The following is a 23,212-nucleotide window of genomic DNA, read 5'->3' as shown; positions in this document are numbered from 1 at the left end:
TTTAGAACAGTCACTAAAATGAGCGTTTTCTTGCACATCCCTTTGCACACACGAGGAAGACGACGTAATCATGGGTGAAATTAGCTCGCCGTTAGTTCAATTACATATTGATTCGACCAAAGAGAGCTAGAGCAGAAACGCTGAACTGATTTAGAGCTCAGTTGTAACATCTTACACCTTGACTTATCTACTCAATCCAACGCCGGTTATAATTATGGATTTTCACAACATTTATTTATTTATTTATTTAACGAGTTAGTTCAAGAAGGTCAGTTTGCTGGAAAGGTCAAAATGCACATACTGATAACAATGGTTAAAATATAGGGTCAGCCATAAACACATAATCACAGATAATCACGTTCATCAGCGCAGCAAATTCGGTTGATATTTCGAAGCAGAGATCATATGATAACTTGTCTAACAGGAGCAACGTGACATGGGACTGGGGTTACTATACCGGCTGAGACTACCTTGTTCCCTTTACGTGACCCAGCATTCCCGGAAGGGTAACGTCACTCTTAATGTGCACCGTGGGTGATCCTCCCGCCAGAATTGGCGCGGTGTACCCAGTGATGGAAATGTGTAGCGTCGAAACCGTTGAGAGAAATGAATTCTCGTCACTGATAGCGATGTACCAGGCTTTTTTATTTCGCACCCTGAGCACGCACAGCTTGCGACGGAGATCAATATGGTAAAACCTGTTAATGGTCAACTGGATAACGCTGTCGAAAACGTACCATCTATCTTACTTTACATATCACTGAAATTGAAGATTCCCCTGAAAACTCTGTTTGAGATAGACAGTGTCCGTTCCCTCTGAACCCTGAGTGAAAACAGACTGTAAATGCCGGCAGGTACCATAGTTCTTTAAAGATGACAGTAATTACTTCAGAGGTCTGAGCCAATACAGGCACCACATGTTTGTAACATTGCCACATAAATCAGTTAACAAAAACGAGCTTTTAATACTCATTTGCTCATGTAAGTATGCATAAACGGTAAAACTTAACAAAATTGTATTTTTATTAACAAAAAAGCGGCCAGAAGTGCATGATAAACTGTACAGTTGGTCATATATTTTCTCATAGCATCTGTAGTCATTTTCTGTGGCTAAATCCCTTAAGGCGCTGATGACAATCAGCAATCAACTCGTGTGTAATATATGGTGACCTTTCCTTCGAATTCCTGGTCAAGCAAATAAATAAATACGTGGGACTTTAATGCAACCACAATGTACGAGTCAGTGTGGATCAAACTTAAATGTGTCCGGTTGGCAATTGAAGTTTATTAGTACCGCCAGGATTTATCGATTGTCCATTTCTTAATCTTAATGAGCTAATTATTTTGCCTCAACTCTAATCCAACAACAAATGTAGTGATCTCCATGTAAACAAAAATTTTTACTTCTTTGTCACAACCAGTTCTTCAACACATATTTAAAATTGTGTCAACATTATAATGGCGTTGCTATGGTTCCACTTTTGTTAGCCTACTCAGGATTATGTATCACGTGTAAATTTCTATATCAAACCTTTATGAAAGTCAAATTAAATTAGTTGCAATCACATCACATCACAAAAAAGAATGAAAGATGACTTACGTCACATCAATAGTATTGAAATGGTGGCATTTTCAATACTGCTACTGGTGTGTAATACAACCGTATACAGTATCGGTTTGTCCCACGTAATGATTTGCTTCCCTATGGATTATATAAACCACTTGTGCAGCACATTCTGTATGAAGGTAACTGTCACGTATACTGTGGCTTTCTTCTCAACTCAGGACTACTCCATCATTATACCATACATGCATATGCAATCCATACTGGATGATGGATATGAATTAAAGCATCAGCATTGTCTGGGGTTTTTTTTTGGCATTTGGCAAAACAAGGTTGCAGTACTTCAAGCATAAATTCTGATGGAAGTGAAGATATTGGCACAGAACTACTATGTAGTACTAAGAGAACAAAAGTCAATCAAGCTGAGATCGGAGTCGGCAATACACTGGAGAAGGTGGCCCGTAATTGAATTGGAATAGTTCCTGTGTAAGAAACTGTTCCAACATTTTATTGCTAATTCCGTTTAGCATCTTATGGTTCTTACTTTGGTACCTTTCTACACAGATCTGTGGTGTAAACTTCCTTCCATTGTATATAATCTATTGTATCAACGGACAATTCCACAAGAGATCTGTAACCGACCATGAGTTCTGTTATAAGACAGATATAAAGCTTCACAGCAGTTTGCTGGAATTATTTCAGCTGGATACAACTACAGTAAAATCAGGTTAAGAAGAACGCCTATCCCCTGATTTATTTAAGCTAAATGAATTGTGCCTTGGATTCTCTAACAACTGAGCTACACTATTAAACCAGTCTCATTTAGGCAGATGTCTACTTCTTCCCGTATACGTGGTCATGGAAGTAATGTCTGCCGCTGAACGGCTTTATAGAACTGATGTCCTGGAACAAGTCAGTAAAATTTAGAACAGTACAACAAACTCCGATCAAACGCTTGTTCCACGTTGGCAAATCGCCAAATACAAAATAGCTCTTGTCTGGGGGTGAAAGGTCACTGTTCGAGTGATGGAGACTGGCGGGAACTGTGTGGTTAACAAAGAGTTCCCTTTTAGCTGTTGTTACTCACAGTTTATTGAACACGGTTCCGGCTTGGGTGATATTACAAGGGTAAACTTAACAGTAACACTACAACTGTAGAGGGCACGACGGGATCATTGCTCTCTTTCCTCGACCGCCAAACCCTTTTCTGCCATTGTCCAGCTTCCTGTATACGTCCCAGACGGTAATGAACAATCAACTCATTAGATAACATCTAGTGACCTTTCCTTTGAACCCGCGGCCCACAAGTTTCTTCCAGCCCTAGTGAGGTAAAAGTCAGGATTAACTGGAATCTAAATACCGGGTATATTACAAGACAAACACAATATACGAGTCAGTTTGATTCGACTTGGCTAAGTGGCAATTCAAGTGTATCAATACTGCGAAGAAGGCACTGATCGTTGTCTTAAGTTTAAAGGTCTAACTATTTCAGTTCAACGTCTAATCCTGTTTGCAAGCAATAAATATGCGTAATTATCGACCTAAAACTACCGGATATTTCCATTCTAACAGTCATGTGCCATCGGTGATAATTGAGCAGTAATGACAAAACTGATGTCTGGTGACTGGAGCTAATGATCGATGAGGCATAGACTATTGTAGTGTAGCGTCATTACTCGCATTTGTGCCAGTGTTACGACATTTCATAAGCAAAGACATGAGGTCAATGTCAAATACAGACAGAGCAAGACAAGTAACGGTACAAAAGCATCCATGGCATGTCTTGATCTCTGACCATCAGCAATCTTTGCTTGAAATCATTTGCCTGTTTTACTACCCGGGTAATACTTCCAACTACAGAGAAAAGGTCTAGCGATCAGCTATAAACAAAAAATCATATATGTGACTGAATGATCAAATTAATACTTACAACAGGCGTTCCACTTTCAGAATTTCTGTGAACAACGTCTGTATTTGAACTTCCTAACGGTTTACAACTCCAAGCGATTGTAAGAGACAGAATACGAGATGGTTCAGTATCTTTAAGTAATGTTGCGTTTTGAAGAAGTTATCAAAACTAAAAATATAGCTCGCCAAAATAATCTTATATTTGTCCAATAACAACCCGAGTTTATTAGCCTTCTATGTATTAACAATTCACATATGGACGGATAGATGTAGGCAAAGCAACACGAACTAATGAAATAGCTGTTAATGGTGTGTCAATACATATAAATACTCCTTAGCTACTTGTGTGTGTAATTGTCTTTGTATTGAATACAATATAGGAGGCCCGTAATAAACTTATCATCACTGGTTAGCCTTTCATAGATTAAAAAATGGATTGTTTGCGGCACCAGATGTTGAGTGTAATAATGGCATTAGGATAAAAAGAACAAGAACGTAGAACCACAACACAGGTTATAAAAAAACGGTAAATTAAAGAATCTATATGCCTAGACGTATTGGCAGTTGCCATGGTGATCATATAAAATATGACTGTTCTCTTCTCCGTCGTTCACCAGGATCAGATCTTAACAGACTTTTGAGCATGTATGAGTACCCTAATTTAGTCTCCATGATGACACTTTTGTTAGCCTACTCATTTTTACTTCCTATATTTGCCATCCATATAATGTGAGATAAATGCTTTACATATTCCGGTTTATACCTTTTGGGTTTAATGGCTGTTATACCGAGCCGATTTAAACTTGAAATCTTTTATATACGGACAGAAAACGTCCGATGTTTCGGTATTCCCTTTAAGAGGATTCAGGAAATCTGTTAACAAGAGGAGCAAGTAAGAGAAGCATCGCTATACAACAGAAAGGTCCTAGTTAGCTCCCGAAGCACGGAACCTGATAAGTTATAAGAACACACCACTTGAAGAATGGGACGTGTCATACCAATTAAGCCTTGATAAAACGGCTACAAAAAGCTTACAGTGGTAGCTATGTTTAGCGTTTGTCAAATTTTACTCTCTACTGTTGACTCTAATCATCAAATCACCAAGTTGTGGGCGAAGTTTATGGCAGTCGCGTGGATTTGCCTGAGGTTTAAAGGACCGCGAAGTAGGCATCACTAAATAGACCATTTAAAACTGTGCATAAATATACTTTCATTTATTTTTTTAGATTTTTGTGAAAAGAGTTAAAGGCGTTGTAAAAATTTGGATTCTATATAAGGTGGCCTTTATGGACTATATATACTATCACAGTTTAGGAACTCTGGCGTCACAGGAAGTTTTTCCAGCTCTAATCACGACACTGAATGTTGGATTAACTCTTTATACCCATGAGTGAAAGATTACTGAAATAATTTTCCCAAAAATTCCTAGATTCCGTCAGTATGGCTTATAAAGTTTACGGTCAGCTTTCTCTTGAGTTGCTAGGCATAAAAGTCACCAGCTATCTCACTTTATCTATTTCAATATACAGCATAATACACCCAGAGAAATTCAATATTAAACGATTGATACGAATAAAGCATCACCTCTATTAGAATTTTTATTGCACCTTTGCCACGCTATCACTTGCCCTAAAACAAGATTGTTTTGTACAGGTGCACAGCAGATGTGCGCCAGGTGTACAGCAGGCGTGCAGTGCTTCTTGTCGAATTTTAGGTGTAAGTGAGCACACTAACGCAATAACCATTAGGTACACGAATGTTAAGATCGGTGGGTTTATGGCCTCAGTTCAATAAACAATCTCGGTCGCCAGTAAGCACAACAGCGCTTTCTGGGCCTGAACCCTTCGCGACAAAAAATTCTTGTTTGGCATGGAGTCTGTTGTGTGGCAAATAATTTCCGATTTGCAGTGGAGGTTCCTTCATGAGAACCTTTCCTGAACTACTTGCTGTTGATGATTTGACCGACCTAGTGAGAGCTGGACTGAAGAGCCAGAGCTTTTAAGTCTAACTACTTTAGAACCTTATTAGACTTAGCTATCCACTAAACATCTACCGGCGATTGTCAGCCATGAACAAAAATATGTCTAATTCTAGACCGGTGACGCCTAATAAATTACAACTAACCGCATTTTTTTTATCTAGTCCTGCTTACACCATGGTGCTTTGGGGGCGTGAAAATTACTTTTCAAGCATATCCATATAGTAATAAAGCCTTGACAGATTTAAATTGAGAAGAGGCCGGATTTCACCGGAAACACGTGTGACCATTTGCCAAATACCACACTGTTGTCACAGCTCTGGTTTTCATCTATACTGAAGTCTAATATAAACACTAAGAGCCGTAGTGTTCGTATCAACCGCTCGGAAATTATGTCCATCGCATCCATCCTAAATAGAATTAGGGCAAACGGAACGTACATTCACTTCATAGTTATTCCAGCTAACCAAATTCTGCCTGTGTTTCTCCTGGATCTGTGTTGCGCTGTTAAATCTGCTAATAATGACCAAAATGGGCGTTAAGCGCCAGTTCCATAATCACGTTCTTCATCGCAGCTGAATCGATTGATATTTCAAACCAACGGTAATATAGTAATTTGTCTGAGAGAATCTGTGTGACTTGTGACTTGGGTTGTTATCGGCTGAGTGCACCTTGATCCAGTGACGCTACCGAGCAATCCCTGAAGGGTCACGTTGCTCAATCAGTGATTCTCCTGCCAAAATTGGCGCAGTACACGCTGATATGGCCGTCATCGTTGAGTGAAATGAATTCTCGTCACTGACAGCGGGCACCACAGGCTCGTGCAGTTTGGGAGGGAGACCACGATGGTAAAACATCTTATGATCAGCTGAATTACGCCTTCAAAAACGTATCATCTATCTTGCTTTATACACCACTGAAATTGAAGATTCTCCTGATGACGTTGTTTGGGATAGATAGCTTCTGTTTCTTCTGAACCCTGGGTTAAAATAGACTGCCTTCTGTAAATGCCTGCAGCTCTTGCTTTCCGTTCAAGACGCCGGAAATTAATTCCCAGGTTTGAATAAATACGGAGAGTCCAGTGTGTATATGTTTGTAACATTGCCCCACAAAACAGTAAACGTGAGTTTTTAAGACACATTTGATCACGTGTATATGAATGAACGATAAAATTGATCAAAATGGTATTCAATACAAAAAAGACAAACTGCAGAAAAAACTACTCGCTGACCACTCAAACCTGGTCATATATAATCCCCAAAGCATCAGTAGTCATTTTTGTGAGGAGGCTCTTTAAGGCGCTGATGATAATCAGCAAACAAGTTCAGTTATAAGCCTTGCTTACAGTGGCCCATTGTGTCAAATAAAGCTTTCAAAAACAAGTTCAGTATAACATGTGCATACCGTGGGTCTCGTTGCCAAGCACGCTTTTTCCGCCTCTAGTAACGCGTATGCCACGATGGACAGGAACCATTTTAATGCAACAACAATGCAGATGTCAGTCGGAAGCAACCTTATCAAAGACGTCAACCGGCAATTGAAGTTTATAAATGCTGCCAGGGCACCGCTAATCGATCCCGTGATTTTAACGGTCTAATTTTCCTAGTTCTCCTCTAATCCTGTTTGTGCGCTATACAAATGCGTGATGATGGGTATAATAATTACATGTATATGACAGTTTCATTCTATGTGCAAGCGGTGAGGAAAAAAACAACAACAAAAAAAAAACAGCAATGACAAAATTTATGTGGTGAAATGAGCCAATTATTGATGTTACATAACACGTGATATCACATCATCAGTGTCCTTTCTATGAACTAATGTACACAAGAATGAGGTTAGTGTCAAATACACAGCGAGCAAAACATTGCTGAAATCAATGCCTAATTGAAGAACGACAAAAACAGGTAACGTTTCAAAAACATCCATGGTGCTTGCAATTTCCTGCTCTTTGATCATTGGATATAATGGTTTCTACTCACACTGTCTTGGCGTGGTAGCCAGGTTAGCTGAAATTTTACGTCATAAAACGCGCTATAAAGTGAAGGGTACGACTTCAAACAAAATAGATAACTGTAAGACCAAATTGAGACATAAACTTCTGAACGATTTCCGTACCCGAGATTTGCAAATCCAAACCATTGTCTGTCCTGAACTCGTAAGAAGCTATGGACAAATGGTCAGACCGTCCGCCTCGAAGTCGGGAGATCCTGGGATCAAACCCGGGTTCGGTTCATACCAAAGACTTTAAAAATGGTACTTGCTGCTGTCTCGCTTGGCGCTAAGCACTGAGAGGTTAGAGCAACGAAACATGACTGGCTGGCCCGGTTTTAGTATGATGTGACTGGTGTCTTCGGCATGATGTTTCAGTGGTGACAGGACTTTGGCGGCGTGGACTCGCCCTGCCACAAGAAGACACAATATATGTATACACACCTAATGGCTCTTCGTCGTCATATCACTGAAATGTTGTTAAGTACGACGTACTTAAGCAAGCATACATACATACAAACCCCAAGCATACATACTTATACATAAGAAGGTATGGCTACGTAACGTAACATCCCCTGCTGAAGTACGAATTCTGTTTTGTTTATACCTATTTATGCTTAAGACATGGCGCTCGGAAACTTGCACGTTGTTACTATATTAAAAATTACAGTGAAAATAGAACTCGATTTGAGAACTGAAATATTCACGGAATATTTGTAACCAATTTGCAGCGATCACACTGTCGTCCTTGCTCTGGGCTTACTTTCCATAAATGGAAATCCACCTATTGCACCACTTATTGCTGAAGGAAAGGTAAATTTTGCAAAAAAATGCCTGCGGTGGTGTTATTTGAAAGCACTTGTCCATTATGAAATAGCAGGTAATAAATAATGCCTCACCAGAGATTTTTCAAAAAGCCACAATAATAGAAAACCCTATTGTTGCTTGGAATTGAGAACGAGACAAGGACATTGTTGTGTGTTGCGTTCTTGTGACTTTGCAATAAAAATACCGTGCAATGCACTTAAACCCCCTCAGACTTGAGCACATGTAGGTAGATCCAACTTAACGGTGGTTTGTAATATTGTGTAGATCTTCTTCATGCGGCATTTAGAAAGTTGTGAAACATTAAGCATGAGAATGCCCTTTTAAGATTTTTTGTTGTTTTTTTTTTCAGCCTGCCGTCGCAGCCTCTTATACAAAATTTCACTTAAATGACCCCCTATGAGCAAGAAGAAAAAGGTCAAGGCCGCTGAAATAAATACGCTTCTTTCTCATGCCAAAGTGTAAGTGTGGGGTAAGTTTGGTGAGCTTGGGCTAAACCGTTATAGAGATACATGTGGAGTGATTTTGTGGAGCATTTTCTAAAATTTAACTTAAATAACCCCAATAACCTTGGAGAAAAAAGGTCAAGATCGCTGAAAATCAATGGGGTTCTTCATCATGCAAAGTTGTAAGTGTGGTGTAAGTTTGGTGAACTTGCACTAAACCGTTGTAGAGATAGAGTGTTTGCAAGGAAATGGGCAGACGGACGGACTTTCGGACGCCGCCCGCTACGACAATACCCCTTGGCCAATATTGGCTGAGGGGTAAAAACGCGAGAACATGTCATATGATCCAAACAATGGAAATGACACACACTCAGATGTACTCAAAGAAGTGGAAAATAGTGACAAAGCGCTAAATGCTGTGCCAATACATCAACATTTTTCCTTACTAGGTGTAGTTTTTTTGAAGAGTGTACAGCACAGATAATGGAATCAAATAATGAGATCAGAGTACGTAATTACCTTATGTTAGCCTTTCATCACAAAAAAAATGTTACAAAGAACGGTAGATTAATGAGACTGAGACGTGTGAGTAGTTTCCATGGTGATCATCAGCAAAATATGATGTTCCTTCTTCTTTGCCGCTCGCCAGGGTCAGTTCGTTACTAAACATTTAAAAATTTATCATCATCCTAATTTCGTTACAATGGTATTACTTTCGTTAGCCCACTCCTTTTACTTTCCATATCTGTCGTCCCCAAGAGACAGATGCTTTAGACCTACACAATCCTGTCCCTAGTTTTGGTCTTTAATGGCTTCGATACGGAACTGACACCACCGGAAGTTTTTCGGAATGGTACAGAAAATGGTCGGCAGTTTGGTGTTCCCGTTTCGGGGAATCCGGAAACATATTACGGCAGTTTAGGAAAACTGGCGAATGGGATCAGCATCACGGTACAACAGTTGTATTCTGGTTTGCCCTAGGGCCACAGAATCCGATGAGTGATAACCAAACGTTACCTAAAGCATGGGACGTGCCATTTAATGATAGGCCAATGAAGCTTTGGTAAAGAGGCTTATACAGGCCATGAAGTTTAGGATCTGTCAGACGTCATTATGTAGTGTTGGCAGTCATCATTACACGATAGGAGAAGATGATACCTGGGATAGTGGAATGGAGAATACATGTATATAATAGCGCACAATATTATATACCCTATGTAATTTTCAACATTAAAACCAAAATATATTAATACTTTGCGCAGGGCAGGTTATTTGACCCAACTGCAGCTACACCCCATTATCAAAACACAGATGACTGTACAAAATTACGTGGGTGACTGAAAGCTTAATATAAGGAATAAATGGCAGATCATTTACCTCACATATTACATACTCCATATTACATCTGTTTCTTAATGAAATCACGTATCGGTTTATCCCGATACTTACATCAACTAATTCTTTAGAACATTCTATATTCGGGTGATAGGCGAACATACAGTGGCAAATATTCATCTTTCTCTTCATTTGAATAGGAGTTCAAATATGAACGAATTTTGGCATGCGTTCAGAAAAACAGTGTTGCAGTATTTTATGCAGATTTTCTGATGGAAGTGAAGGTACTGACATAAGAACCACCATTCTACATTACCATCTGCAGGAGATATGTTTAGTTGTTCAAGTAAAAAAGGCGGTCCGGGAAAATTATTTCTGATTTGACCTGGTGGTTCTTGTCTGAAAATCCTTCCTGAGACATATTTTTGGTTTGGCTTCGAGGTTTCAGTGTTAAGCAATAGTTTCTGAGTTTACCTGGAGATTCCTTTCGAGAACGATTTAAAAAAACAATAGTTTACTTGACCTGGCCTTTTGCAATCTGAGAACGCTTTCTGCCAAGGAATTATTGATTTGACTTGACGATTCCTGATGGAGAGAACGTTTCCTGAGTTAACCACTAAAGGTAATCTGTCCGCCACTTCCAATCATTCAATGAGGAACCTTTCTCGGCTTAAGGCGTTAGAATCAAAGCTTTGTAGCCAGTTGTTCGATTCTGCTTTTCCGATGAAGATTTGTGGGCAAACGGTTAATATAGTACAAATGTAATAAAACGGAACAATGATCAGTCTAGTAGAAACCCATTTGCAGTGTAAAGGAGACGAATATTTCTATGTAAGAACGTTTTCTGATATATTACTGCTAATTGCATCGGGCATCAGGTGGTTCTTAAAATGGAACTTTCTGCACAAAGCTGTGAAGTAAACTTTACACATTGTCTAAAATTCTTTGTGCCAGCGCATATTTCCACCAAAAACCTACCAACAAAGCGCAGCGATGGTGAACGAAAATGTGCCTAAACCCAGACAAAGAGCTTCACAACAATTGTCAGAAAATCATTTCGATTGTATGTATCCTCAATAAAACGTGAAAAAAGAAGACACATCCACTGATCTATTTTAGCTAACTAAATTGTATCTGAGTCTTCATGGCCTGAATTACAGCATTAAATCATGCCCATTTTCCTGGAGAATTTTTATTTTTACGTGGTCACGGAAATTCTGTCGTTTAATAGGACTCTTTTAAATCACTGTTAATTAGAAAATTTTGAACTATACAAAGTTCCTTGTTAAATGCATGGCATCTGGCTTTAAATGTGTCGGTTACAAGTCGGGCTTTCTGTTTTTCACGCACAATGCATTAGGCCTAAAACGTCAAAAGTTCGGGATACCGCATTACCTGTAGCTCGTAGCATATATCAAACCTGAGGAATCCAGCAAGGTTCAGGTTTGGATGTTATTACGAGGGTGACCTTCACAGTGATTCTACAGCTGCCGAGGACACAAGGGAAACGTTACTCTATGCTCTCAACCTACCAGGTGTACATTAAGTATCGTTAATCATTAGCGTATCTCCTAGGTACTGTCGGGTGTCTTGAATAGCTCGCACTGCTACAAATCTGCCGGAATTCCGGTAATATGAGCAAATGAGAGCTACAGGTCGTTTATGTCGGCTTAAGAAGGCTTTGAGATCTCTGAAATACTGCCATCTGACTGGCTTAATGACGATCGTGGTAAGCGACCAAGTGATTGATCCGGTGATTGACTCATTTCACTACAGGTTGGAGGTTTACTGGTCAGATGATTTACTGACTGGGTGGCTGACGGCATATTTGCTTCTCAGATTGGTTGCTCTGGATTGATTGTTTGAATAAGAATAGGCCCTAAAGACACTAACCAAAAGCTGTTCTGGGTACTGATGTACATACCCATTTCACTAAAGTTAATCATAGTTGTCGCTAACTATGCTGACGTTACACTAACAAGATCTAAAAAAACATAGATGTGCTTAGATGTGCTCTCGGCCGCGTGCTATTAATCCAATCGATTACTTCCATATTTTCTGAAGTGCAGTCTGTTCTTATACAGATTTTAGAATTTGAACGATATTTCTGATTGGTCACCTGACGTTTTGGCAGCAGGTGAAAATTTCAATTTCAGATCTAGTTACCAATAATAGACTTAATATGGATGTAGTCATACGAGCTGTATGATATATCTTACAGCTTGATTAGTCAGTTTTCATCGCTGTTTTCGCAGAACTGTTAGACTGAACAATTACTGGCACACCTTTCAGGAGCAGGACAACGCATTCATAGGTGAAATGAGCTATCCGTCAATTGAGTTACATATTGATTCAGTCAAGGAGTGCAAGACGGGAAGTGTTGAACTCATTTAGAACACAGTTGTAACACCTTGCACATGTAGATTGAATTTATCTACTAAACCTCACACCAGTTAAAATTATGGATTTAGTACAGCATTCATTAACCTTCTTGATTACTTAGTTGGTGTTTGACAAATATTTCATAATATCAAGTCTACTGCAAAAACAAAACTTGGCTTACTGATGTTAATGGCCAAACTGGAAATCCAGCGTCAATCTCAAAAACACGTTCATTAGCCCAGCTGATTCGGTTTACATTTCAAACCAGCGACAACATGACTTTGTCTGAGAGATTCAACGTGACTTTGGTCTTGGATTACTACATGGGCCAAGCACTCCTTGATCCCGTGACAGCCCCAGCAAATCCTTGGAAGCTAATGTAGCTCTTAATGCACACATTAGATACATTCTCAAATGGAAATGTTATATCGCTATAACCGGTTAACAAAATAAATTCTCATCACTACCAATGTACCGGTTTTTTTTATTATTATGAACTCTAACCAAAGTCCACTTTAGGGGAAAACCACTTTGGTAGTACCTGCTAACGAGCAACTGGATTACGCGTTTGTAAACATCGCATCTGTCTTCCTTTACGGTCCCTTCCTTTAAGGTCCCTGTGATGCAAACGCTGTTTGGGATAACTATCATCTAACCCTCTGTGCCCTCAGTGAAAATAGGCCGCATTCAGATGTTTTCAGGTACTATTTTTCATTTATGATGAAGGTGAAAACTTCCCAAATTTGAATGAATACAGAAATTTCAGTTTGAACATGTTCGTAACATTGTTATACAAGCTCGTAACAGAAACAGGTCTAAAAGATTCATTTACCAAATGAATTTTTTTAATGCTCAAATTTACCATAATGGTATTGAAGACAAAAAGAAATGAGTATGATAAACTACCTAATGTCACAATGTCACAACGTTGGTCATTTATTTTCTGTGTTGAGGTTCATTAGGGCTCTGTTGAAAATCAACAATCAACTTATGTATAACATCAAATGACCTTTCTTTTGAACTCGTGATCCACATGTTTCTTCCAGTTCTCGTGAGGCAAAAGTCACGATGAACAGCAGTCTAAACGCAAGCACAAGATACGAGCCAGTTTGACTCAACCATATCAAAGGGACCGGGTGGCAATTCAAGTTTATCAATACCGTGATCAATCTCTTATTTTTAATGCGCTAATTATTCTGGTTCAGCATCCAATCCTGTTTACACGCAACAAATATACGTAATGATCGGCCTAAGAATTACAGGACAATTCTATTCTAAGGGTCATGTGCGATCGGTACAAAAAACAGTAATGACAAAATTGATATTGCTGTGAATGCAGTATATGATCGATATCAGATAGCACCCTTGTGACATCCCATAATTTGTAACAATGCCACCACCGTTTCATGAGCACAGGAATGATGTTTGTGTCAAATACAGACCGAACAAGACATCAGTGAAATCACGAGGAGAACAAGTAACGTTTCAAAAAACATCCATGGTGCATAGAATTTCTCGCTCTATGATCGTAAATATAAGAGTTCACACTGACATTATCTTGATAAGATCAGATACGTTATGAAACACTTTAATTCCTCAGCATGGGGATGGGGTAAATGAAGGAAGGAATAAATCAGTCTATTTGCCCACCTCTAACCTGCTTGCTTCACCTATTACACCAAGGCGCAAGTGCTCAAATATTATATTTTTCTTTTGGTACATTAGCATTAGCATTATCCACGGTGTAGGAGAATCTACGATTTGCTGTTTTTAACTTTCTTGACTGTAATTAACTTTAAATTGGACATATCAGCAATTGCAATAACAGCCCAAGTGAAAAAATATTTTTGTTTAACAACAACGTATAAACTGGCATGGTACACAACTGACTTAAATATACTCTCCAAAAGCTTTCCCTGTGTCTCCGGTATTTTTCGGACCTTATTTTAACTCCTACTTGCGTACTTTTTTACTCTTTTCCTTTTTAAAGACTACAAAAATGTATATTAAGTTAATCCTAAGACCGCTATGAGGAAATGATCCAATGAAAGTCACAAAATGTTGTGTTCGTTGTGAATGCTTTATGTCATGGTTAAGACATTACACAGGCCTACCTTATAAACATCTCCATGCCTGCTATTTCCATGTTTCGCTTGATTCCTTTCCAAGATTTCTGAAGGCGGAACACATCTCTTTGAGTGAGCATCAAGCCAGGTGCACAATGAAGCTTGTGTAAGGCGTTAAAATTCTGTTCTAGTCCATCCCTGATACTATCTGATTTGGATTTACGGGAGAACCGACAACCCATTATCAGTAAGCGATTTTTGAGACAGAAACAGATGGCACTAAAAATGGTGTCTTATTAAACCTTCAACGATGATCGCTAGATAAGCTGCATATAGTCAACCGTTCAAGGAAAGAGCACAAATTTGAGTTTAGTGGCACAGACAGGACGACATCTGGAGGAGAAACATCGAACCTTTTTCTGCCAAGGCTAATGACACTGTTTTTAGCCTAGATGAGGCATTTAAGTAGCATTATTGTCTTAATGAGGTGCGCTGCGAACGAGAGCAAACACCGTTGACGCCAGAGAGACATAGAGGTGCCTCTTCGCTGCTTCATGAACAGGATTCCCTAAGAACAGTCAAACATGGCAAGATGGGAAAATCACCACAGTGCGCCAATACACACATATAACGTTTATGTAACACGCAAGGCGATTCATTACGTCTCCAATGCACCAACAACCCGGATCGATGACAAAGTAATGCTCCAATTCTCCAACTGTAACGGAGACAAAATGACACGAGTGACTCAGTGCTGCATACCTAGGACTAAAGAATCTGCCCTTGCTAGTTGATCCAGCTATATATAGTGTAGGTGGACTATCCGTGTCTTCCGACTGTCAAAGAGAAAAGGGCATCTATGGAAAGCGGATACGCCTTTCAAGGAAACTCGTCATTCGTCGCTAAGTGCTATGTGATTTATTTCGTATTTTTTCTTGAAATCCGCGCCTTTCTTTCTTGAAATGTAGTGTTGAACATGAAAGATTACTGTAATCAATGTGGCCATCTTAAATGAAATACAAGGGGACTGATGCTCAAATTTCCATCACAAGAATTAGAAGAAAATCCATTAGAATTAGGGTCTACCACATCATAAGAACTATAGTTACTTTTATTGAATGAAACACTGGAGATTCATCTCTATAGTCTACCTCGCTGGTGGCGAATCGATCTCCCAGTATGATTTAGAATGAAAAGTGTAGCAATCTGAATATAAAATCAATACTTCTGATTCGATAGTGAAAAAAATCAAAAGTACATGATAAGTAGAAAGAGCGTGTGATGCTTGAAGCCTTGGGTAGCAAGGAGTTGGAATAGTGAATAATAGATAACTGTTATCATCTCCTCCGGAAACGGTATAATGGAAAATAACCCCCATTTACGGAATTAAAAAAAAAGGACACACGACAATACCACAATGATATACTCCATATGTTTAAGAGAATTAAAACACTGGGCGACCTTTGTAATCTGGCCGACGATCAGTTTTACCTTAGAACGTGTTTTGGCCGCTCTCCTACCCATTTGATACTCTTACATTTACAGGTCTATGTGTATAGCGACCGTTTGCCAACTATCGCTATGTTATCGCTGCCATGATTTTATTCTCTTTTATACTGTATGTCCGTATACCAAGATTCTGTGGGCGGACTAAGTCTTGGAACCTCGGGTAAATTTGCATTGTGTTTTTGTAAATCTTTACTTTGTTGGAAATACAACATTTTGAGTAATTCCAAACAAGGGACTTCTAAAAAATTGCAATTAACAACATCGCATTTTTTCTACTTAATCCTTGGTGCTATAATTGGCGTCTAAGCTAATACTGTTTAAACATTTGCATGAATTAGTACAACAAAACAAACTTACTAGAGATAGGGTTTACCAACTATTCTGCTCTAGTTTTACTCTCAATGCTGTAGTCTTTTATAAACTTTACCATATATAAGTATTTATTCCAGCTTCAGGAAGCGAAAGTATAAAAGGTTTTAGCATCTTATTACTGCAGAGAAATTGCAGAATCTTCTCTTGCAGATATCGGTCTCCAAGCCTTTGCAAACAACGTTATGCCAGTAAAGCAAGCGTGAGTATGTAATTCCTCTAGGCAACACAACCTGGGCTTAGTCTGAACCTTCTCGGTGCATTCAGATGAGAATACAGAATGTGATAATACAATCTTTGTATAAATCTGACGCATGCGCTGTGGTAAGAGCGGCTTTCACAATAAAATCATCAAATACAATTTAGTCCGCCGTGGACTATCCTAAAAGGAAGGTATGATTCAGTTTTCTACCTGAGTTCTCTATTAATCAAGCCCTTATATTGTCACATAATAAACACCTTTCGACCAAGATGGAAATTCAATTCCTTCGTGGATTGGATGGGTTTTGTTGTCTGTACGTAACATATTCCCTCATATAAAACTGAAATTCAGCAATGGAGCAATCCATTCGCCTCAGAATTTAACTGGTTCTTTCATAACAATTTTCTATTAGATATGTAACAAATTTCTTACGGACAGTTTCTTTTACTAATCAAATTATACTACTGTAACAAATCTTCATGGGCATCCAAGTGTGTAAACCTATCCAAGCTGTCTGACAAAATCATATGACAGGATCGAGGTTTGGTAAGGCACTGGAATTCCGAACTTTGACGCTTTGTCTAAAAATGACGTGCCTGTGCGACAGTTAAATACAGGTTGAAATGACACCGCAGCCTTTTCTTTTGTAACTCTGTAACTTTGTAACCGGTAAAGTCTAATAAGTCTAATGCCTTTCTTTCACCTAATTCTGCTTAAGCCATAATGCCAGGGAGTGTGTAAGTGGCTATTATTTAAGCATTTACGTGAACAGTAGAATAAAACCTTTACTAAAGTAAACTGCCAATGGGGTGCATTTCACCGGTTACGTGAGACCATTTGTCAACTATCATGTTGTTGACGATGTTCTGGTTTTGCTCTCTATACTCTACACTTTTCTATGCTATCACCCATACACACCTATGTTATTATACAACTCATTCTTTCTTATTCATTTCTGCACAAGACTCCTAAACGAGAACCAAAACCACAAGGAAAATCACAACTGCTAACTACAAATACAGCTCCAAAGCAAAACGGGTTGATGGGAGACCCAAGCTATAATAAAACTTGTTTTCAACCCCCACATCCTTGTAGCGATCGCGGTATTAATGTTGACCTGTGAATCAAAATGCTGTGGGTAGTGATGCATTTTGTTCAGGCCATGTTATATGACTACAGATGGTGCTGGTTATTTTTGTAAAGAGTGGAAATTAGGTTTATGAGGTCGGTAAAAACCGACATTGTAGAGACGAGGGTGACACTGACATGAAAATACAACGCCGGTACTTACAAGGATTGTAAATCGATTGTGTTTGTCTAGTGCATGGATTCCAGACAGAGCCTATTAGATACCACTGTTTGTTTGCTTTGTTTTTTGTTTTTTTTTTGTTTTTTTTTGGGGGGGGGGTCTTGTTTTTTTATTTTGTTTTGTTTTGCTTTTTTGCCAGGTACTTGATAACCTCCCTTACGTATAGACGTATTTATTTATTTACTTCTTTTATTGGTGTGTTCTAACACAAAACTCTGGAAATGTTCACTCACACGATGGTAATAAATTGAATGTGCGGAGGGAACCATGGGGCTGGAATAAACGTTAGAATTGTTTGCACGTTACTGAAGAACTTGCCAACGTGTAACTAGTACGCCGTATTGGGAGACGAACATCACTGAGAAGTTCCAATGAAAACTTACAAATTGCATTACAAATAGAAAGCGTATTTCTGTTTGTTGGCCACATTTCTAACCGTATTTGCATTGTATGTGGCATTCTTTATGGTTAGGATACAGTTTTAATGCCTACGTGACATACTTCCTGAATGCTTATATCTTTTACACTACAAGATACTAATTATATCATTGAAGATTAATTTATATCATATCGTACAGCATAGAGAGTAAAATCAGAGCAGCGACGGCAATGTATTTATCTGACAAATAGTCACATGTAACTGGTGAAAAACGGCTTCTATTCAATTTACCTCAGTTAGGGTTTTGTTATAACTGTTTATGTAAATGCTTAAGTAATAGCACGCCCCCAAGCACCATGGCTTACGCAGAATTAGGTAAAAAAAATACAGCGATGTTAATTGCAATTAAATGGACGTGGCTGGTCTAGAATTACTAAAACCGCTGTGTGGTCACTATATTTAAAGTCACCGCCTTTGAAAATACTGACCCCATCAGTGGGAATCTCGCTTACTACTTATGGTGTCTCACCTCACGCCTCTACCAACATTTCACCACAAAGTCATCAGGCCTTGTCTTTGGAGACAATTTCGACGGCAACGTGCTTAAACGCTGAAGACGAACACTTTCCACGATCAACAACTGCACCTTCTGTTACACGGGATTCTAGCGTTGAATCTACAGACGTGTCAACATATATCAGTAGAAATCCATGAGTGTTCGGTGTCGGAACATCGTGCCGACAGCTGTTCGTATTGACAGGCTCTATCCCAGCTGAAGATGAACAACCATGGCCTTAGACTCAGTCAACAGATTTATATTGACAATTTTCATTTCGCAACAACATAATCTGACCCTGTTTCTTTTTTATTTTGTGTGTTTGCGTCTGTCAACAACATCCGATGTGTTTCTGTGAAAATTTACACGAAATGCCACCGCACAAAGCCAACGTGAAAAGCCTGTTTTCTTTGTCCTTCGTTGATACTTCCATCGATAAAATGCACAGGTAAAACAGGCCCTCATTGGATATTGAAGGAATTGTGCTACGCCATAGGCGACTTATGTTCCGATGTGAATATAGCACTTTATCCCGTGAGCAATGCGGCATTACAAACCACGCAAAGATGTTCGTAAGATTAAAACCAACAATACGGACTCAAAATTTACCTACGGCAAATCAGCAAGGATTTGCTACTAATTAATCTTGAAAACACAGGAACTAGAGGAACAAATAGATTGTCCTTTTAAAGGAGACTAAAACATAAAATGATGCCAAAATCAGATGAAAGAGCCTGAAATCTTATTTGCAAATATAGCCTTTAATTATTTTTTAACTACTTTTTCTTTCCAGGAGAAAAGGATCATTGAACTATTTTTGTATGATGGGTTTTAGGGACCATATAGTCTTTACACTGTTCTTAAATAAGGATATGATACACGTCTAATAAATTTATTTGATTGTAAATTTGTTGTTTACACCCAAACACATGCCTTTAATCGGAATTACAATAATATTTATGATTATATTAAAATATTAATATGATCAAAATCCAGGCTGAACACATTTGTTAGCTGAAAAGACCAAATTGTAGTGCAAATATGTTTATTAAACATGTGCTACATCCTTATTTATAACATTATTAAACAAAAACGATAAATACCGAGGTGGTCCCAAATACCAACCATACAAAAATTACTTTGAAGTGCCTTTTTCTGTTTAATAAAAAAAAAAGAAAAAATATTGAAGACCATATTTAAACCTAGATTTTGTTCTCTTTCAACTGAACTTTATGTAATTTTTATATTTTCTCCACCTTTAAGATTTATGGTTTTACGTTTTACCCCTGGAAGTTACAGAATGACTTAACGACAAGACCCAGGAGCCGATCCACAAAACCATTTCAGACTTAGGTTAAAATTGCACACACTATTTAAGATCTAACTTTTGAGCCCTAGGCATTAAAAGTTGAACCACTTCAAAATGTCACCTTTGAATAAATGAATAAACATTCCAGTATCTAAAACTAAACATTATGACGAGACTTTAAACTTTGACTGAAGTCAGAAACGGCATTATTTCAACACAGGTTTCCACTCACCATAATGCTGGCCGCAGTCGTATAAGTGAAATATTCTTGAGTACGACGTAAAACACCAATCAAATAAATAAATTCCAACAGGTCGTTTATTTCGCCATCGTCATTTTCACCAATGGTAGGTGGCAATGGCTGGTAACCTTCCTGAACAGAAATTGTAAGATCTACTCTTCGCACCAGGTGACACCGCCAGAGGTGCCATGGTGCGCTTCAACTAGGAGAAACCAACCCATTAAATAACAAGGGCTGACTATAATACACCGTGCCATGTGTGTCACGCTAATATAAAACCCTTATAATTTATGAACAAAAATCAATACCTGTGAACCGCCTGGAACTGTTTTATCTTGTTGGTTTTAAAAGTTTTAAAATAATAAAAGTCTTTATTGACTTACCTGATCATCATTTCAATAGCCGTTTCCTCTATATTTCGCTGAACAGCTTTCCAAGACTTTTTTAAGCGGAACAATTCTTTTGGCGTTAGATTTAAACGACTGTCCTTCGCGACAATTTGCTGGGGTGGCTTCTGGTCGAGATTAGGTTTACCTTCTGCAGGGGCAATGCCAGAGGGCGGACAGCAGCCCATTCTGTTCACCTATTGTGATAACAGGTCAGGCGCCCGACTCACCCAGACAGCATACCTTTACCCTGGCTGATCGAGTTGCTGTCTAATAAATCAGGATTAGTTTTGTTACCGGATATATAATCTACACTGAAGTTAATCAGAGGGAAGAGTTTATTTAAGAATGTTCGACTTACATTTAAGCATACGCCAGTCATCACGACCGTGTATCTTTATTTATTGCGTCAGGTTTCCGTCCAAACATTCACAGGTGAATTTATCATCGAGCTTTCCCCGGGGAAACTGATTCCAATGTTTAGAGAAGGAAGGGATAAGGCCGGAACCCATGGCAGGATTATTTAACTAGCGGTTGCGCTTCACGGATGGGACAATGGGCTCGCGAAGCCAGGTAACACCAGTGACCAGCTAATGACGTGCCGAGTCAATACGTGCCCTGATCGTCGCCGAATGAGGAGCACGAACGTAAAAAGCTTGGCTGGCCTACAGAGCAGAGTGTGTGCAAATTAAACCTGACAGTTTCAGTTGGTTAATTTCACTTCCTATTCCAGTCTACTGGTATCCGATTAACTTGCATCGATTAAAAGGCTCGGTTGATTAGCTCTTTATCAGAGCAGGCCAAATGAGGCCCCATCTCGTGAGGTTTGAGTATGGCTGGCTAACGGCTGCATTCATCGCTTGGCTCTCCTATCTTCTGCTTCTGACACATACGTAACCCAGGTGGTTGATACGTCTGGCAACCGTTGGTGAGGTATAAAGCTTCAAGGTTACGTGCCAACCATTCATCTTGAAGTTTGCGGATATGCGGAATATACGTTTCTACGTTCTCACCACCCATTCCCATGTGCTCGCAAAAGATGATTAATTGTGAAGTTGCAACAGCAAAGGCGAGATCTTGCCAGCTGTTGTCCATTTGAACATGGTAAATGCCATTCGAGCGCATCTCTTGAGCAGACATTGGCCTTGGGCATGTCAAATGGTTCCATGCGGTATTGGCTGTTCCAAATGTTTGCATCAAATATACCAGCCATTGGGCGGGTATAATGTCACGTGATTATCACTAGTCTTCAGACCCCTAGAGTCAATGATAATTTTGATTTGAGGGTCCAATGGTGAGTACATGTGCTTATTGGAATGTTATGGGTGAGCCTATGGGGTTTGATGGCTTATCAAACAGTAAAGACCTCAACGCCGTCTACTAAGCCTATCGTTCAATAAGGCACTCAGATGGCAAACACTTGGCCTTTAGGTCACTGCGGAACCATCAGTTCTGTGGAAGGTGACGCTGGTCAGTCATGTATCTCTAAGGTCACGGGATAATTGACAAGATGTTCGACCACGTGGTCTTCAATGCTTATTAAAGCTGTAAGAGGTTAGATACGATTAGCTGGAATCCAGGTTGTATTGATTCCGGAACACAGTTACTCGCCGCTCTATCCTGAGGACAAAGCACCACCAGAAATCAACTATAGATAACAAGTATTGCATGCAAAAAATGTTACACTATCATTTATATGTTTATTTATTTATTCATTCATTTATTTGATTGTTTTGCGTTGTGTTCAAGAACAGTTCACGTGATGACCGTGAAGATTGTCGGTAAAGGCAACAAGGCAGGGGACACACACCGCGCCTCGTCAGGTGCATAACACGTACCTCTTGACTTGCAATCACGACCCAGCTAACAGATGCTGTATTCAAAACCTCACTTATCAATGGTTAACGAACTTCCGACAGCAGCTGTAAATCTGCTCCGTCAGAGAGAACCCGGATGTACCATTATTTTACGTCATCAATTACACGTGATCAAAATATATAAATATTGGTTTAACCATATGATCTCGTCGAGGTGGAAAAAACGCATTACTCACTGTGGTCTTCTCTTTTCACCTATAATGTACACCAACACAAACGCTCAAGCCTTAATACAAAATAAAGATATTTGTAGTGAACGCCAGGTTTTATGTGTTACAATACTCAATTTAAGTCTGAAATTTGAGAATTCAGTCTCTTTTTGTGTACATTATATGGAAAGCATCAGGAAACACACATATAAGAAAAACACGCCATGATCTGTTCGTGCCACTGGTTCCTTGATGTACTTAATGGTCGCTTATCGACTCCTCCTCTCACCCTCTTATCCCATTTTCCTGGTATTACGCTTTCCTCAACAATTTCTGATCACTCTGTATATATGTAATAATTCAACGACTGAACACTGCCCTACATACTGTGTTACATGCTGCATGAAATAAGTTTAGTTTCGGTCTCGTG

General features: G+C 39.1%; 1 protein-coding gene across 3 annotated transcripts in view; it reads right to left on the bottom strand.

Annotated features, from left to right (window-relative positions):
• LOC135468739 (neuroglobin-like) overlaps nt 1-23,212 on the bottom strand; it is a 103,805-nt gene that overhangs the window by 41,370 nt on the left and 39,223 nt on the right. Inside the window, exon 1 of one of the 3 annotated variants that reach the window (XM_064747144.1) lies at nt 20,754-21,089. The exons of the other annotated variants lie outside the window; for them this stretch is intronic. Coding sequence (XP_064603214.1) covers nt 20,754-20,944 — 191 coding nt within the window. The 5' untranslated portion in view covers nt 20,945-21,089. Of the gene's footprint in view, nt 1-20,753; nt 21,090-23,212 lie in introns of those variants that run through there. 3 annotated transcript variants of the gene reach the window in all.

This window comes from Liolophura sinensis, chromosome 6 (assembly GCF_032854445.1).
Source record: "Liolophura sinensis isolate JHLJ2023 chromosome 6, CUHK_Ljap_v2, whole genome shotgun sequence".
NCBI classification, from domain to species: Eukaryota; Metazoa; Mollusca; class Polyplacophora; order Chitonida; family Chitonidae; genus Liolophura; species Liolophura sinensis.
This window is presented reverse-complemented; position numbering and strand designations above follow the sequence as displayed.